This window comes from Notolepis coatsorum (genome assembly GCF_963971535.1).
Source record: "Notolepis coatsorum genome assembly, contig: SCAFFOLD_1508, whole genome shotgun sequence".
Taxonomy (NCBI): domain Eukaryota; kingdom Metazoa; phylum Chordata; class Actinopteri; order Aulopiformes; family Paralepididae; genus Notolepis; species Notolepis coatsorum.
In genome coordinates, this window is record NW_028169184.1 from 2,024 (window position 1) to 19,608 (window position 17,585).

General features: G+C 48.0%; 1 protein-coding gene across 1 annotated transcript; it reads left to right on the forward strand.

Annotated features, from left to right (window-relative positions):
• Positions 1–275: 275 nt before the first annotated feature.
• On the forward strand, positions 276–8,236 carry LOC311248768 (protocadherin-16-like; the record flags this gene model as incomplete). Its single annotated transcript, XM_084339596.1, is given in 6 exon segments — positions 276–376; positions 378–552; positions 1,482–1,623; positions 2,369–2,540; positions 2,681–3,090; positions 3,723–8,236. Coding segments are annotated over 6 exon segments (3,048 nt in total). The 3' UTR covers positions 5,771–8,236.
• Positions 8,237–17,585: the final 9,349 nt, after the last annotated feature.

Below are 17,585 nucleotides of genomic sequence, written 5' to 3' on the forward strand. Positions count from 1 at the left end.
GGCCCCCGAATGACCCTGTTTTAGCATTCTGACAGACAACAACAACAACACCAACAACAACACCACCAACAACAACAACAACAACAACAACAACAACAACAACAACAAAAACCCACTGTGGTCTTTCAAACTCGAAGCTACAAACTAAATATGTCAAGATGATGTGTCATGGATCTCTGTAGACTTCAGCTCGTAGCTGATCAGAGGTAGTAGATGGTGCCAATAAACGCTGTGTTGCTGTATCTTTTTATCAATCCCCCCCAACAGACACATTGATGGGCACAGAGATCACCCTGGTGACTGGTAACGATGTGGACTCAAGCCCGGCTCTGGCCTACACCCTGCAGCTGGACCCCACCTCCCTGGGCAGGTTTGGATCCACGCTACAGCGGAGGGGTGTCCCTCACCGCCCCCCTGGACTACGAGGAGAAGACCTGGTTCACTCTGACCATCAGGGCCACCGACTCCCAGCACCAGACTGAGGCTAACATCACCATCGTGGTGGAGGATGTCAATGACAACGCACCCACCTTCACACAAGACTTCTATCAGGTATGTTACGGCCCGTCAACCCTTTTATTCACGTGACATGTACCCATGCTGTAACCATGATCCCTCTCTCTCTCTCTCTCTCTCTCTCTCTCTCTCTCTCTCTTTCTCTCTCTCTCTCTCCCCCCCCCCCCTCTCTCTCTCTCTCTCTCTCTCTCTCTCTCTCTCTCTCTCTCTCTCTCTCTCTCTCCTCTCTCTCTCTCTCTCTCTCTCTCTCTCTCTATCTATAACATTGCAAATAATCCAAATACAGATCCCTGTCGATACAATTATTCCCCCTCGATATGACAGGCACTTGCTACTGTACGTTTTACTTCTAATCAGTTGAGGAAGAAGGTTGACTTTTGTACTGCATAGCACTTGTTCCTCCAGGAGACGCCCACTAAACATGTCAACCAGGAGTGTTTACCTTTCCAACGTCTTCTTCACAGATTGTTAAATTTCATAGACATGAAAGTAAATTAGCTTTAGAAAACTTTTTTTTTCCTTCAGCATATAAGGGATATGTACGTGTGTGCGCACACACACACACACACACACACACACACACACACACACACACACACACACACACACACACACACACACACACACACACACACACACACACACACACACACACACACACACACACACACACACACACACACACACACAATGGGAGTGATAAAAAGTTAACTGGCTAATCTCATGATGTGTCTCCAGGTTGCAGAGATGAACTCGTAATATTTACAACTAGGTCCCTAGGGGCAGTAGCGCACAGGCTCAAGAAAAACACGGGAGGGACGCATAAAACATTTTCCCTCTCCAAGTCTGAAAGTTGACCTCTTCACTGTCAGAGCAGGAAATTTGATTATCTTGCTGGCTTGTGTTTAAATTTTTTATTTATTGTTGTGATACTAAAGTTGTGGTTTTTTTTCTTCACTTTCAAGGTAACACTGCCTGAGCACACGCCCCCTGGGAGTCCTGTTGTCACGGTAACAGCAACAGACAGAGACTCGGGAGATAATGGAAAGGTCACCTACAAAGTGATGTCATCGACACAGGACGGCTTTTACATTGACCCCAGAAATGGTACACAGGCTTGATTTTCTTTCCTACTGCTATGATTCTTGACAGCAACTAACATCTACGTGGGGGAACCACTTGGCTTACCCCTTGAAATATTGACACATTCTCCCAAGTTGTTCATGAATATACTAAGCCATGTTATATATTGTATCTGATACCAGTGTTGTAGTCGAGTCACTAAATCTCGAGTCCAAGTCGAGTCTCGAGTCCCCAGTGTTCAAGTCTGAGTCCAAGTCCGAGTCACCAAAGAAGAGCTTGAGTCGAGTCTGAGTCGAGTCCCCATTACCCGAGTCAGAGTCCAAGTCATCGAGGTTGATTCCACTCCACTCTGGCAGTCAAAGAGCTGACATACAAATAAAAAAAGGTCTACATTAAACATAAATGACACAGCGGTCACCATTTCAAAGGGAGTTTATTTAATTTGTGACACAATAGCCAAACAAATCCACTAGCCATCAATATCTTATGCCAAATGATTAGGGCCTATTACAAAAAAAATGCGAAAAGAATTAATAAATGTATCAATGAACAAGTCTGAGTCCTCGTCTGCACCTTCCGAGTCCGAATGCAGTCAATGCTCGAGTCCAAGTCCAAGTCCGAGTCATCAGTGCTCACGTCCAAGTCGAGTCACGATCGAGTCCTGACAATCATTCTTGAGTACTACAACACTGTCTGATACATAGAGTCAAGATAGGTGAGTTATGGTTAATGTTTCTGTGCCTGACTCCCTCCTCCTGACCTCTTCCAGGCACCCTGTTCATCAACCACAGAGCAGAGTTCGACCCCGAGCGCCCCTCCGTCAGCATCGTCATCGAGGCTCGTGATGGAGGCACCCCTGCCCTCTCCTCCCTCACCACGGTGCAAGTGCAGCTCTCTGACGTCAACGACAACGCTCCTGTCTTCCACCAGTCAGAGTACAGGTTAGTCGGTGTCTTCAAACCTCAGCCAAATTAGTCATGCTATGTTGGTAATCATAATGTGATGTTACTGCATCACGGCCAAATACTGAGTTATTCTGTATTTTATCCCCATCGGTTAATGGTTGTTTATCTGTTTCCAGAGCCACAATCTCTGAGGATGCCATCCCAGGGGCGACGATTCTTACCCTCGAGGCGTTCGACAGTGACCTCTCGCGCGAGAACTGCGGCTTTGACTTCGCCATCGCCAACGGCAACGCAGGGAATGCCTTCCAGATTGAAAGTAGTGTACGCTTCCTGGAGGGGCGGGGCTTTCAGACTGTTGGAACACTGTTATTGGCTGAGGAGCTGGACTTTGAAGCTATGCCACTCTACAACCTCACCGTGGTCGTGTCCGACCGTGGCGTGCCCCAGCGGAGCTCAAGTGTCGCCGCGGTGATAACTATTGGCGACGTGAACGACAACCCGCCAGCGTTCAGCAGAGCAGAGTACACTGTGTCCCTGAGCGAGGGCGCTGCCGCCGGTACTGAGATCATACGACTGACTGCCACTGGTGAGTGAACGTACTTAACTCTATTGTGTCTCTGTTTAGCTCACTCCCCTTCTCTCTCTCTCCGTGGAATTCCAGCCAAAAGGAGATTTCCACCCGATGTTGAAATTAACAATTGTAACAATTTTGTGTTCTCTGATTGTAACTTAGCTTGTTTCACCTGTTTGACTATCTCATCACTTATTTTGTCTCCAATCAGTGCTATGCTTTCATAGATGGTTGGGTTCGTGTTGCATAGAGTCATTGAGCTGATGGCCCTGGGGATAGAAGCGGGGGTCACAAAGGGCTGCTCTTAGACAAAATGTGTCAAGGGCGGGGGGGGGGGGGGGGGGGGGTAAATGGGTCATTATACATGACAAGAGAAATGGTTCAGATTTCTTTGAAGCCCCATAGCTCAGAAATTAGTTGTGTGTTATAAGCATGATTCATAAGAAATAGATTGAACAGTATCTGCTTGATTTGGACAAGTGATGGCTTATTTAGAGGGTATGAACCTGTACATTCATATTATGTAAAAAAAAAATATATATATATTAAATCCCCCTAACGGGCCCAGAATTGGGGCGGGGGGGGGGGGGTCAGAAACACAAAAAAGCCCAGACCTAATCGATTCCATTCTATTCTCTTCTGAACAGATCCAGACTCAGCTCCCAATGCCGAGGTCCAGTACACTATCAGCTCTGGCGATGAGATGGACTTGTTTACCGTGGACCAGTGGACCGGAGCCCTGCGGATCCAGCGACCGCTCGACCGCGAGCACCAGTCCACCCACGTTGTCATCATCCAGGCTTCCGACGGCCTGGGTCACTTCGCTCTGGCTCCGGTCACTGTGGACGTGAAGGATGTAAACGACAACCGGCCATTCTTCCCTGTGGAAACTCTGACGGCCAGCATCAGAGAGAACCAGCCCGTCAACTCCGCCGTGACCGTCCTCCACGCCATAGACCACGACACCGGGGTCTTCGGCCAACTGAAGTACTACATAGTAGAGCGATCCGGGATGGGGAAAGACGCCTTCACCGTGGACCAGAACTCTGGAGAAGTCCGAGCCAGGGTGACATTTGACTTTGAGAAGGTCAACTCCTTCAACTTCGCAGCCTTAGCCGTGGATGCGGGCAACCACTCCGCCACCGTGTCCGTACAGGTCTTCATCACCGGTGAGGATGAGTACGACCCTCTCTTCACATCCCCCGGGTTCTCCTTTGAGGTCCCGGAGGGCGCCAGAAAGGGCCAGAGCATCGGCGAGGTCCAAGCCAGTGATGAGGACGGAGGGGTGGATGGTATCGTTCTCTACTCTCTACCTGCCAGCTCTTCATATTTTGATGTCAACAAAACCACCGGTGTGATCTTCCTCAAGGTGGACGGCTCGGGCAGCAGCGGCAGCGGGTCCGGCAGGGCCAAGCGAGAGGCCAGGCTGATGAACCTGGACGTGACGGCCCACAGTCCCCTGGACACGTCGCGCACCACTACGGCTCAGGTCTCCATCGACGTCACCAACACCGGCTTTGGCCTGGCCTCGGACGTTAACGTCCTGCTGGTCAGCATCATCGCAGTGTCGCTGGGGGTCATCGTATTGCTGGTCGTCATGGCCATAGTGGTGTTCCTGGTCAAGTCGCGCCGGAGGAAGAAGGGACAGGATGCAGGGGACAGAGCGGTTGCCCCGGGAACAGCTCTGCAGAAGCTGGATGATTCCAAGTCGGGCCCGGGGGGGGAGAGGATCTTCCACCAGCAGGCCCTGCCGGGGTACGCCGGCGATCAGGGTGGTGCAGGTGGAGGTCCCTACACCAGAGGGGGTTCCCTAGATCCATCTCACTCCAGTGGGAGAGGTTCTGCTGAGGCAGCAGAGGATGATGAGATCAGGATGATTAACGAGTACCCCCGTGTCGCCTCCATCACCTCGTCTATGCAGGAGCACATATCCGCCAGAGGACCAGACTCTGGCATCCAGCAGGACGCCGACCAGCTCTCTGACATCTCGTGTGAACCAGCAGCCCTGGAGGGGAGCACCTGGTTCAAAGGGAAGAAGCTCGGAGGTAGCCTCAGTGGGACCCTGCTCTCTGGTCAGCTCCCCGTCTACAGGGATGAGGGAGGGGGCTATCTAGGAGTCGGGCGTGGCCTCAACATCTCTCTGCCCAAAGATTATGCATTCCCAGAGGATGGTAAACCTTTAGTGGATGGCTCCCTCACAGCCATTGTCGCCAGTGACGAGGAGCTGCGTGGAAGCTATAACTGGGACTACCTCCTCAATTGGTGTCCTCAGTTTCAGCCTCTGGCGAGCGTCTTCACAGAGATTGCGAGGCTGAAAGACGAAACGGCCCATCAGAACCAGAACCCACGACAGCCCTTCCACCCCAAGCCCAAAATTGACCCCAAACCCAGGATCGACCCTCCGCCGCTCATCACAGCGGTGGCACACCCGGGGGCTATGTCTGTCCCCCCTAAGGTCCCTGTGATCGGACGGACATTCCCCCACCTGGCCTCCCTCCGCAGGTCTCCCATCAGTCACGAAGGCTCTATCTCATCGGCAGCCATGTCCCCCAGCTTTTCCCCGTCCCTGTCTCCGCTGGCCGCTCGGTCGCCAGCTGTCTCTCCCTTCGGCGTCAACCAAGGCCCCTCGGCCTCTATGATCAGCACCAGGGAGCCTTCGCTGGACCACAGCCCCGACCATGAGATGAGGATCTGAGTTCAGAAACAGCAACAAAGAGAGGGAAAAATAATATGGCAGACGACCTGAATGAAGGCTGATGTCATTTTCTGTCCGAGCGAGAGTGAGCTTGGTGAGAGTGCCAGTTTTAGAATCATTCGCAGAAGTAGGACCTTTTCTTTTTTTTATCATAGAAACAATACTTTGAACAATCTCCTGATTGTAACATTGGTTTCCAAGTCAGTATGGCTGACCACATTTTGACCATTGACTGGTCTTTGTCAGCAAAAGGATGTTGTTTTTTTCCAACCCAGGAATTCCAGATGTATGAATTTGGAACACAAACACTAATGACACATTCACCCTTCTCCTAGTTGGAGAGTTCAAGTTCGTTGAAGGGTTTCTGTCTCCGTATAATTGTACAGAGGAGGTGACACGTGTCTGGATTTACAGGACCAGCCCTTCCCAGGCTTTTTACACGACCACGGTGACGCAGGTCTCTAGGAACTGAACAGGGTCAAGAGATACGCTGAGATCTTTCATCAGAACATACACACGTACTAAAAGCCCTGCAGTCAGAGGTGCCTCAGTTTGTAGATAGATGTGTAGTTTTGTCACCTCACTGGCTGGCCAGAGAGCAAAGTGTCTCTCTTTGTGTCCGTGGACCTTTTACACTCCAGTATTGAATGGCTGCTGAACACAACATTTGTGAATTCCCAACGGTGTTAAAAAAAAAAGAAAAAAAATACATTTGTACGTTGTTGAATAATGGAATTGAGACAATTGTTCCCATTATCGTTTCAGATGACACTTCTTTTAATTTCACTCTTATTTTTTATATATTTTTATATTGATTTCTGATTTCTGATCCTAAAAACACCGTTATCTCACAGGGGAGAGGTCACTAGTTTCAGTGTATTTACATATATGTATATTTGTACGTATGCTAGCTACGGTATGTATGTGTCTCCTGTCATAGGTTTCTAGAACCACGCGATGCCTCTTGGCATAGCTTTCCAAATGCTTTTTTTTGTGTTTACTTGTGACAGTTCTGATGTGAGTGAGAAGGAGACATTTTGTGTTTTTATCATTATTTATAAGGAAAAAAAGAAAAGGACCCACTGCCATGTGTTGACAGTAGGAAACCATGTTCAGCTCTCACTATGCTGTCTTGTTACCTTAAAAGTTAAATTTTTTTTTTGTCAAAGTGTAGATCCTCAGAAAATACTGTAGCAGCAGAGCTCCTTAGTAGATACGCAGAGCTCCTTACTAGATAAGTGGGCAAAAAAAACATGGTCAAGGTCTTTAATCTTTAATCTTACTTCTCCGGCTCAGTGACCAATGTCAGTGTACAGTTATTTTGCACGACGACACACCTTCCCTTTCGTATTCAGGGAGAATCCAATTTTCTGATCACCTTCCGTGTCTTTGTATGAAGTGCTTCCTAACGTCAATTACACATCTGTCATAAAAATTGTGAACTCATCATAAACTGTGAAGTAGTTTACATCTTAGCACAATAGAAATAAAATGCAATGAACAGGCTGGGATTATCATGGGTGAGCGGCATAACCTGGTAGAAGTTGCGACATTAGCTACTGTCCTAAAGGGTCAGCTTTTTTAATTGAGATAAACAACCTCATTTTCAGATTGACACCCATGACACAGATTGACACAATGGGTTTTGTGATTCCTAGGCTCACAAAACCTACTCACAACTTAGAGAGCCATGTCAACATCTACAGTAGGTAAGGTAAAAGAAAATCGCCAACATTTGAGACACACGGTTTTTAACCGTAAGCAGTGCATGGTAAAACACTCAAATGAGCTAGCGAGAGATGGCAAGCAAAACAGATGTATCGAAGATGTGACTGCATGGACCTCAATGAATGTACCACCATTTAACCTTTTTTCTTTTCTTTTTTTTAAACAAAGTACAGTATTACTTTTGGTGTGACCTGTTTGTTCTATGCATTTTACTTCTATGATTCACATGTCTAGATCTTCTCCGTCTCGTGGGAGATGGTGTTCAGGTTCCACGTGTTAACCTCATCATGTGTGTCCTCTCTGTGCTCCCATTGTTTGGGTTCTGTCCTGGACATCTGCTAGCGAGGAAGAGGCAAAAGCTTTACTAGTGTCTTCTTCATTCGTTTATGTTGTTTTTCATCCGTCCTGGCCCGTTCCGAGTCTGAAGGGGTGATTGAGGCGATTGGACGTCGTCTTGTTTGGCAAGGAATAGGTTTTTGGCTGCTCCCTCGGCTGCCTTGCCTGACTACTATCGGCGGAGGCCATGTGGTTCAGCTAGTGGAGGAACTATCGATGTCATGAGCCCGACTCCCCATCACACCGTGTCCTCGACATCACGTCGTCTCGAAGACAATGTTTCAGGACCTCCATTTGGAATTCAATTTGAGACGACTGCCAGTGATAGAGCAGCTGGGAAATGGCAGAAAATGAGCTGTAGCTACATCTATTTAATAAAAAGAAAAGAAAAAAGGCAAATAATAAATTCCTACTGATCTCTTTTGACAAACTGGTGTCAGACTATTTATTTTATTCCATGTGAAGACCGAGTCTTAGATTGGGGAATTAAAAAGCAATTAAAGCAAAACGGCGTCTTAGTCATCGGGTGCTTTCAATGGTAACTTTGTTATAGCCAGAATAAAATACAGCCTTCATTAAAAGGCTATTAGCGTGGGGGAAAGGAGGGATGGCTTGGCTCAGACCAGAATCACTGCAGACCTTCTGAGGGCAGAGGGCCAGTGAGAGAGCCTCACGGTACATCCAGCATGGCCCCCATCTGGCTCTCAGAGGGCCAGTGAGAGAGCCTCACGGTACATCCAGCATGGCCCCCATCTGGCTCTCAGAGGGCCAGTGAGAGAGCCTCACGGTACATCCAGCATGGCCCCCATCTGGCTCTCAGAGGGCCAGTGAGAGAGCCTCACGGTACATCCAGCATGGCCCCCATCTGGCTCTCAGAGGGCCAGTGAGAGAGCCTCACGGTACATCCAGCATGGCCCCCATCTGGCTCTCAGAGGGCCAGTGAGAGAGCCTCACGGTACATCCAGCATGGCCCCCATCTGGCTCTCAGAGGGCCAGTGAGAGAGCCTCACGGTACATCCAGCATGGCCCCCATCTGGCTCTCAGAGGGCCAGTGAGAGAGCCTCACGGTACATCCAGCATGGCCTCCATCTGGCTCTCAGAGGGCCAGTGAGAGAGCCTCACGGTACATCCAGCATGGCCCCCATCTGGCTCTCAGAGGGCCAGTGAGAGAGCCTCACGGTACATCCAGCATGGCCCCCATCTGGCTCTCAGAGGGCCAGTGAGAGAGCCTCACGGTACATCCAGCATGGCCCCCATCTGGCTCTCAGAGGGCCAGTGAGAGAGCCTCACGGTACATCCAGCATGGCCCCCATCTGGCTCTCAGAGGGCCAGTGAGAGAGCCTCACGGTACATCCAGCATGGCCCCCATCTGGCTCTCAGAGGGCCAGTGAGAGAGCCTCACGGTACATCCAGCATGGCCCCCATCTGGCTCTCAGAGGGCCAGTGAGAGAGCCTCACGGTACATCCAGCATGGCCCCCATCTGGCTCTCAGAGGGCCAGTGAGAGAGCCTCACGGTACATCCAGCATGGCCCCCATCTGGCTCTCAGAGGGCCAGTGAGAGAGCCTCACGGTACATCCAGCATGGCCCCCATCTGGCTCTCAGCAACTTCAGCAAGGCTTCCAAGCAGGTAAAGGCTTTGAGGTGCAGAACACTGTGGTGTCAGATGCACAATACATTACACATCATCATGGCGGCACATGGATACGATGTTTACACTGATGTCATGTGTTTACACTGGAGGTCTGCCTGGATCACAATGAAATGTGTATGGTTTAGTATCACGGGACAGAACGCACGCATAGGATATGTACAGTATGACTTCTGACGTCAAAATAAGCACATCCCAAACAGAGGGAGGGATGTGCAGTTCTGGCTCTTTGTAGTTCAAAACAACCCCCCCCCCCCCCCCCCTTTATTAGGTTCTTAGAGTACCTGCATCACCGCTATCCTGTTTGGGTTGGTTGGTTTGTCGCCATCCGCTCCATTGCTTCCTCAGATACACAGTTGGCCAAGCTGCAACACTGGACTTTGTCACACCAGCTGCACACCATTCTGAGCACCTAAAGTACTAGTGCACCTGCTATTTATAATGTATTTAATACAGGTAACACACCAGGAGATTAATGTGTTTCTATCACAAGGTGTGGTTTACACACAACACATAAGGCAAGGCTAGTATTACACAGTACATGATGTCCAGACCCAGAATCTAGGCCAGACCCAGTTACCTCTGGGTTTACTTTAGCCACTCGTATAAAAGGCATATGATGTTGATGTAGCTGTGTAATTATAGGTTGTTTGTTTCATATGGGGGACAGACGTGTTTGCATAGCTGCTGGAGGATTTCTGCCTCATTTGGTCATCATACACACAGCTATGCAGAGTGTTGCTCTGTTTTTATGTACAGTATATACATTAGTGGTGGCCAAAGAGGGGAAACACAAGTGAAACATTTGTGTGACACAAGAAGCAATAACGAGAGATGCACCTTTAACTCGTTCAGGTGCAATCACACATGTGAGCGAGAGTTTAACTGAATAGTTTAACTGAACAATCCAATGATAACGGAACAGTGGATTAGTGGTCATAGTTGAAATCCATGGAGTTTTACGATTCTTCCATAGAATTCAGAGGCAGAAAGAAAAATACACACCTGAAAGGGTTAAGAAAACTATATAGACAATTGAAGTGAATGACTTCTCCTCTCAGTCTCAGACGGCTGTCATTTGTAAATCAGTCAGTTGAGGTAGAATTGTCCATGTCGTTAGCCTGTGTGTTCAATGTCCACATTACCATTGTGTTTTTTGTAAGGCTGCAATGCAGTTCCAAGGCTTGACAGCTCATTGTATACGACTCCGGTAACAATAAAACACAATGAGCGTGCTGGCCTCACTCTCACGTACGTCCACTTGGAAACACAGCTGTGGCTCTAGCCTCCCGTCTCCTGACTGCTCTCCCTGGTCTACTCCTGCTTCAGCTCCGCACACAGCTCCACACATGCGCTTGTGTGTGCAAACACACAAAAACACTCCCACACGCACGTACAAATGCATAGGATTCAATTTCAGGACATCTTATGGATACTGTATTGATTGATTGATTGATTGATTGAAAATTGTATTAACAGATTGCAGAATGGGTACAATACAGTACGGCTCAATACACACAATTGTTAAGGGGATGCAGACCAGAGAAAGACTTTCGTCTTGTTTACATCAGGGTCCCCCATTTTCAATTCATAACATTTATGACATATGACATAGTGTAGGAATGCGGTAATGATAGTGAAATTATGTCCCAGTAGCCACTACAATAGTACTGTTACATTCCAGACATTTATGACATACAATATATACAAATATACAGTACTGTTTGTTTACAGACAGAGTTTCTAAAAGAGAATATATACATTTGAGGGGGAGAAAACTGTACATTGGGGGGGTTGGGTGGGTGGGGGCGGGTTTGGACATTTACCGGGGCCAGTTTTGAATTGCGGCCTCCCGTCTGTGCTTTCTTAGAGCGGTTTTGAAGGCTGTAGAAAAAGCCTTGTGTCTGCCATGCTGCCTGGCAGTCAAGCCATTGCAGTGGAGATTGAATTAAATGGTGCTAACTGTTTGGCCCAGACATAGGTACACACAACCAGGCAGGTTTACTCTCCATGACCATGACCATGACAAATGGTGCTGGTGCAAAACCCTGAACTCTGGAGAAGCTATAGTTCCGCCTTACGCAAAATATAGTGGATGATGATTGGTTCTATTAGGGCTGTTGATGACGCAAGTCAATTTGGTCTTAGTTGACCGCTAATTTGTTATTATTCTTTTTTATATGTTATCTTTTAATGCTGATTGGGTTATTTCCTGAAAAATGATGAGCACATTTCTGGTAAGTAGGCTACTAGATTTAAAGAGGTTCTTCAGCATGACTGCATGCAGGAAACCGATTTGACAATGAAATCAAATAATCAATTACAGTAGTTGACAATGTCTAAAACTCATCCCTAGGTTTAAAACTGTTCTCTTGACAGGTTTGGACTTGATGAATGTATTCTAATCAATTAAAGAGCCCATATTATGGATATTTTCCCATTTTATGGTAAAAAGTGCCTAGTTACAGCTGTACAGGCTGTGTCACTCAGCAATAAGGCTCAGTCAGCCACAAACAGGCAGTTTTGTCCCTTTAAATGAGTTGCTTTGTTCCTGTCCTGCTGCACTTTCTGGTTCATGGAATTCAGATCAAACTGTAAAGATAGGCATTGCAGATCAAATCCAGACATTTCATGTATAATTGATGTCTACTATTCCATCATCTCCGACCTACAACTTATTGTCCTATATTTTGTGTAGACATACTTGATGTGGTTGGACCTTTCCTCATTCCTGTGAATGCAGTTGCTGGCTGGCTAATGTGCGCTCAGTATAATATGTATGTAGTATGTGGGCCGACGTGTATGCTACATAAGGGTAATAATTATTTGTATTTTCAGGCTGTATAGGCGCCGATACAGCCTGAAAATACAAATAATTATTACCCTCATGTCATCATCACATACCGCAATATACAGAGCACACATTAGGAACAAACACATAATTCAAATGTAACGTTAGCAGCACCCACCACATCAAGAACGTCTACTACACAAAATATAGGACAATAAGTTGTAGGTCGGAAATGATGGAATAGATTTACCAACAAAAAAGGTGTTTAGCCTGCTCATACCTTAAAAGCGTGGGGCAGCACAAAATAATTCCTTGGCTCTGCTAATGTATAATGTGTATGTAGCTTCCATTCAAACTGACGAGAACAAACATGAAGTCTCACTCGCGTGAAACTCCCTCTGCATACTACTCCTGGGTCTTAGTGTCCCCCATGTTACACTATATGTTATGTGTGCACATGCATTTTATATGTAAAATTGCATTTATCTATAGTCCTAATTCTGTCACTGCTTGATGTCACAAAGAAGGGTGGATCCGAAAGCTACATTTGTAACAGGTGATGAAAAAGTTGTTAATGATGAATAGTCTTCACTTTAGATTAGGGCACACAATAGCATCTGCAAATGATTTATAGATGTTTTATGAATGTCTTAACAAATAATTTGTTAAACATGAAAAGACACATCTGGGGCGACTGGGGGCGTAGCGGAGATTGTGCTCGTCACCAATGCAAGAGACTCCGGTCTCGACTCCCCGAGTCAGCATTGCCTGCGGCTTGGGCCAGTCATCATACTATCTCAATTGGCAGAGGTAGCGGGTGGAAAGTCGATGGGTGGGGATTGGACGACTCCTACAGGTCGGTTGGGTGATGCCTGCACAGCAGAGACAGGAATTATCGGGGGCAGCGTGAGCCTCCCACGCGTTACTCCTCGCCACTGAGAGTCCGCGCTCTCTGGTGAAAAGATGCGACAGGCTGCCTCCTCGTGTACCGGAGGGGACACGTGATGCAAGGCTTCTATCCTCACTACAGCCGACCAGTGGGAGGCATAGTCTAGGAACGTTCAAGGCAGGGGAGGGGAGAATTGAAGGGGAGAATTGGCAATATGAAATTGGGATGGGAGAAAAATAGAAAAATAAGGAGAAAAAGTGGATAAAAAAAAGAAAAGACAAGTCTGGTAATTGCTTCGTGTGCATTCATAAATGTCCACAAATAATAAACTATTAGACATTTGTTAATGATGAATAGTCTTCACTTTAGATTAGGGCACACAATAAACGTATAGATAGATTTATAGATCTTTTAAGAATGTTTTACAAATCATTTGTTGAACATGAACCAATAAATGCAGGTATAGTCGTTTTTTCATATCCATTTTTCAAAGCATCTACAAATGTGTTACTACACATTAAACAACATTATTTAATGATGAACAAATCAAGTACAAACAATGTTGATAATGAGTTATAAATAATGTATAACTAATTTGTAAATGTTATACAAATATAGTTCAAGTTTCAAGTTTCTTTAATAGTTGTCATACAGAAGTACAGAATACTTTTATACAAAATGCTTCTTACTGTTACGCTCCAGAGACTGTGCTAGACAAGATAAGTATGAAATAAAATAGTATAGCATGTAAAATAGAAGTAAAAATAGAGGTCACAGTGTTCAGTATAGACATATGTACAATGTTCGATGCAGAATAGAAGTAACTGAGTTACCATACAATATACAATATACTATGCAATGTACTAATATACAATACTATATAGTGCAAAGCAGAAATGGGATGAGGTACAATTTAGGTACAATTTACAGTAAGGTGTACGAATTGTAGTGCAAATCCTTTACCAATAAATATAAAGTGTGTTTAGGTGATCTAAAGTGTGGAGAGTGGGTGCTGCAGTGTGTTGTTTGTTTAAAGTGAGTGTGTGCGTGTGGATGTGTGTGCTGTGTGCATTTGATGGTTGTTGCATAGTGTTTATTGTTCGTTGAGCAGCCTGATGGCCTGGGGATAGAAGCTTCTTCTGAGTCTTTCTGTCTTTAGTTATAAATGATTTAATAATAATTTATGAATGCATATAAATGGTTTGTTCATGATTAGTTCATTATCTACAAATACCTTATAAAGGTCTTATAACTGAGTATTATTATAAAGTGTTACCCATATTTCAGTAAAAAGAGAAAGAAAAGAGTTTACGAGCGAGCCGGCATCAGAATTTAGTCAGACCAGAGCGTATTGTTATTTTTTTTTTATTGCAAGGGTGAACAATAATAAACAACATCAATAGACATGCATGCCAAAAGTCGACTATTGTGTTTCATAGTGACATAGTTATGTAACGGAAGAAAAGGTTGGATTAAAAACAAGAAAGGAATAATTTATATAATTTATATCACAGAGAATAACTCCCTTTGGCGTGGACTTTTGATTGTGTAACTGTGCAGACGTTCTACATGCACCTTCAGCTATATAACACACTAAAAGTGAGGGGAAAATGTAAATAAAAAGCATAATATGGCCTCTTTAAAATCAGTAATGTTACACTGTTACTCACTATCACTTCCACTAATGTAGGAGAATATGTTGTGGATGGACATTGTTCTCCCGCAATGAAGTGTTTATAACCACAAGTCCATGTGTGTCTCTCCCTTGATGAATGCTACTGTACACATTATTTACAATGACATTGGTGGTGTATAGATGTTGCCCTTAACTCCTGAAAAACTGTAACCAACCTCTCACCTACTGTACCACCTCAGTTCAGTTCAATTATTTTTTATGTTGTATCCCCCCTCTTTATCCAGAAACTTGCTTCTTACATTTACCGGTAACTGATTATTTCTTGCTTTGTATATAACCTCCATTCACAATCGACACAAATACAGTGAGAAGGGTGTTTCATACGCAGCCTTACTAACCCCAGCCTTACCAAGCCACTGCTCAGACCAACTGGCCCCAGTCTTCACGCCACAGACATCTAGCCAACTCCTCAGCCAACAAAAGATCCCAGCTCCCTTCGAAAACTCCACCATCATCCCAATTCCCATAACAGCAAAGATATCTGGCCTCAATGACTACAGGCATTTGCATTTTGCATATCACCCAAACCGGTCCACAGATGATGCAGTTTGATTTGGTTTATTTTACTTGACCACACATACACTATAGTCTCCCAAACTGGCACACAGACACAACCACAGTATAACTTTCAACAATTATCAGGGATAAATATTCAGCAGGGTCAACGACTTGTTTCCACCGTGGTCCTCTAGTCAACCTGGCTGGTACTGCACATCTGGAGTCCAAATATACCACCCTGTGCTTCTACTACTGTACTATCCTCCTTCTCAAGCTGTTCACGAAACTCCAGGACATGATGAACCTCAAAGCTGCAGTAGGCAACTTCTGAGAAATTAGCAACAGTGGGTTTACCTGCCCAGCAGAAATAGAGGCAGCTCTGCATCACTTTTCATTTCAAGCAACAAAGGTTTTCCAGACTCACCAGCAGCCTTAAGACGAACCCGGGAACACAACTTGGCAGACCAAAAACATCTGATGTTTTTGCCAAGGGGGTGTTCCGGGACGGCGCATAAGACCACCATCGCATTCCTCATCAAAAAAGTATATTATGTGCAAAGCCACCTGCTGATCAGAGGTTGGGAAATCCTTTTTCTTTTTATTATTTCTTTTGAAGAATTTATCTTAAAGCTGCTGGTGTGCAGGACAGGAGCCAAGTTGTCACATTCAACAACATCACTCCCACCCCCCCCCCCCCACGACCAGCACAGCAGCACTGCCACAGGGAGGCCCTCTGTCCCACCCCCCCCACGACCAGCACAGCAGCACTGCCACGGGGAGGCCCTCTGTCCCACCCCCCCACGACCAGCACAGCAGCACTGCCACGGGGAGGCCCTCTGTCCCACCCCCCCACGACCAGCACAGCAGCACTGCCACGGGGAGGCCCTCTGTCCCACCCCCCCACGACCAGCACAGCAGCACTGCCACGGGGAGGCCCTCTGTCCCACCCCCCCCACGACCAGCACAGCAGCACTGCCACGGGGAGGCCCTCTGTCCCACCCCCCCCACGACCAGCACAGCAGCACTGCCACGGGGAGGCCCTCTGTCCCACCCCCCCCACGACCAGCACAGCACTGCCACAGGGAGGCCTTCTGTCCCACCCCCCCACGACCAGCACAGCAGCACTGCCACGGGGAGGCCCTCTGTCCCACCCCCCACGACCAGCACAGCACTGCCACAGGGAGGCCCTCTGTCCCACCCCCCCACGACCAGCACAGCAGCACTGCCACGGGGAGGCCCTCTGTCCCACCCCCCACGACCAGCACAGCAGCACTGCCACAGGGAGGCCCTCTGTCCCACCCCCCACGACCAGCACAGCACAGCCACGGGGAGGCCCTCTGTCCCACCCCCTGACGACGACCAGCACAGCAGCACTGCCACAGGGAGGCCCTCTGTCCCACCCCCTGACGACGACCAGCACAGCACTGCCACAGGGAGGCCCTCTGTCCCACCCCCCACGACCAGCACAGCAGCACTGCCACGGGGAGGCCCTCTGTCCCCCCCCCCACGACCAGCACAGCAGCACTGCCACGGGGAGGCCCTCTGTCCCACCCCCCCACGACCAGCACAGCAGCACTGCCACGGGGAGGCCCTCTGTCCCACCCCCTGACGACGACCAGCACAGCAGCACTGCCACGGGGAGGCCCTCTGTCCCACCCCCCCCCCCACGACCAGCACAGCAGCACTGCCACAGGGAGGCCCTCTGTCCCACCCCCCCCCCCACGACCAGCACAGCAGCACTGCCACGGGGAGGCCCTCTGTCCCACCCCCCCCCCACGACCAGCACAGCAGCACTGCCACAGGGAGGCCCTCTGTCCCACCCCCCCACGACCAGCACAGCAGCACTGCCACAGGGAGGCCCTCTGTCCCACCCCCCCACGACCAGCACAGCAGCACTGCCACGGGGAGGCCCTCTGTCCCACCCCCTGACGACCAGCACAGCAGCACTGCCACAGGGAGGCCCTCTGTCCCACCCCCCCACGACCAGCACAGCACTGCCACAGGGAGGCCCTCTGTCCCACCCCCCCACGACCAGCACAGCACTGCCACAGGGAGGCCCTCTGTCCCACCCCCCCACGACCAGCACAGCACTGCCACAGGGAGGCCCTCTGTCCCACCCCCTGACGACGACCAGCACAGCACAGCCACGGGGAGGCCCTCTGTCCCCATCGCTCTTCTCCCTGTTCACCAACGACTTCCAGATCAACATCAAACTCCATCAGGATTC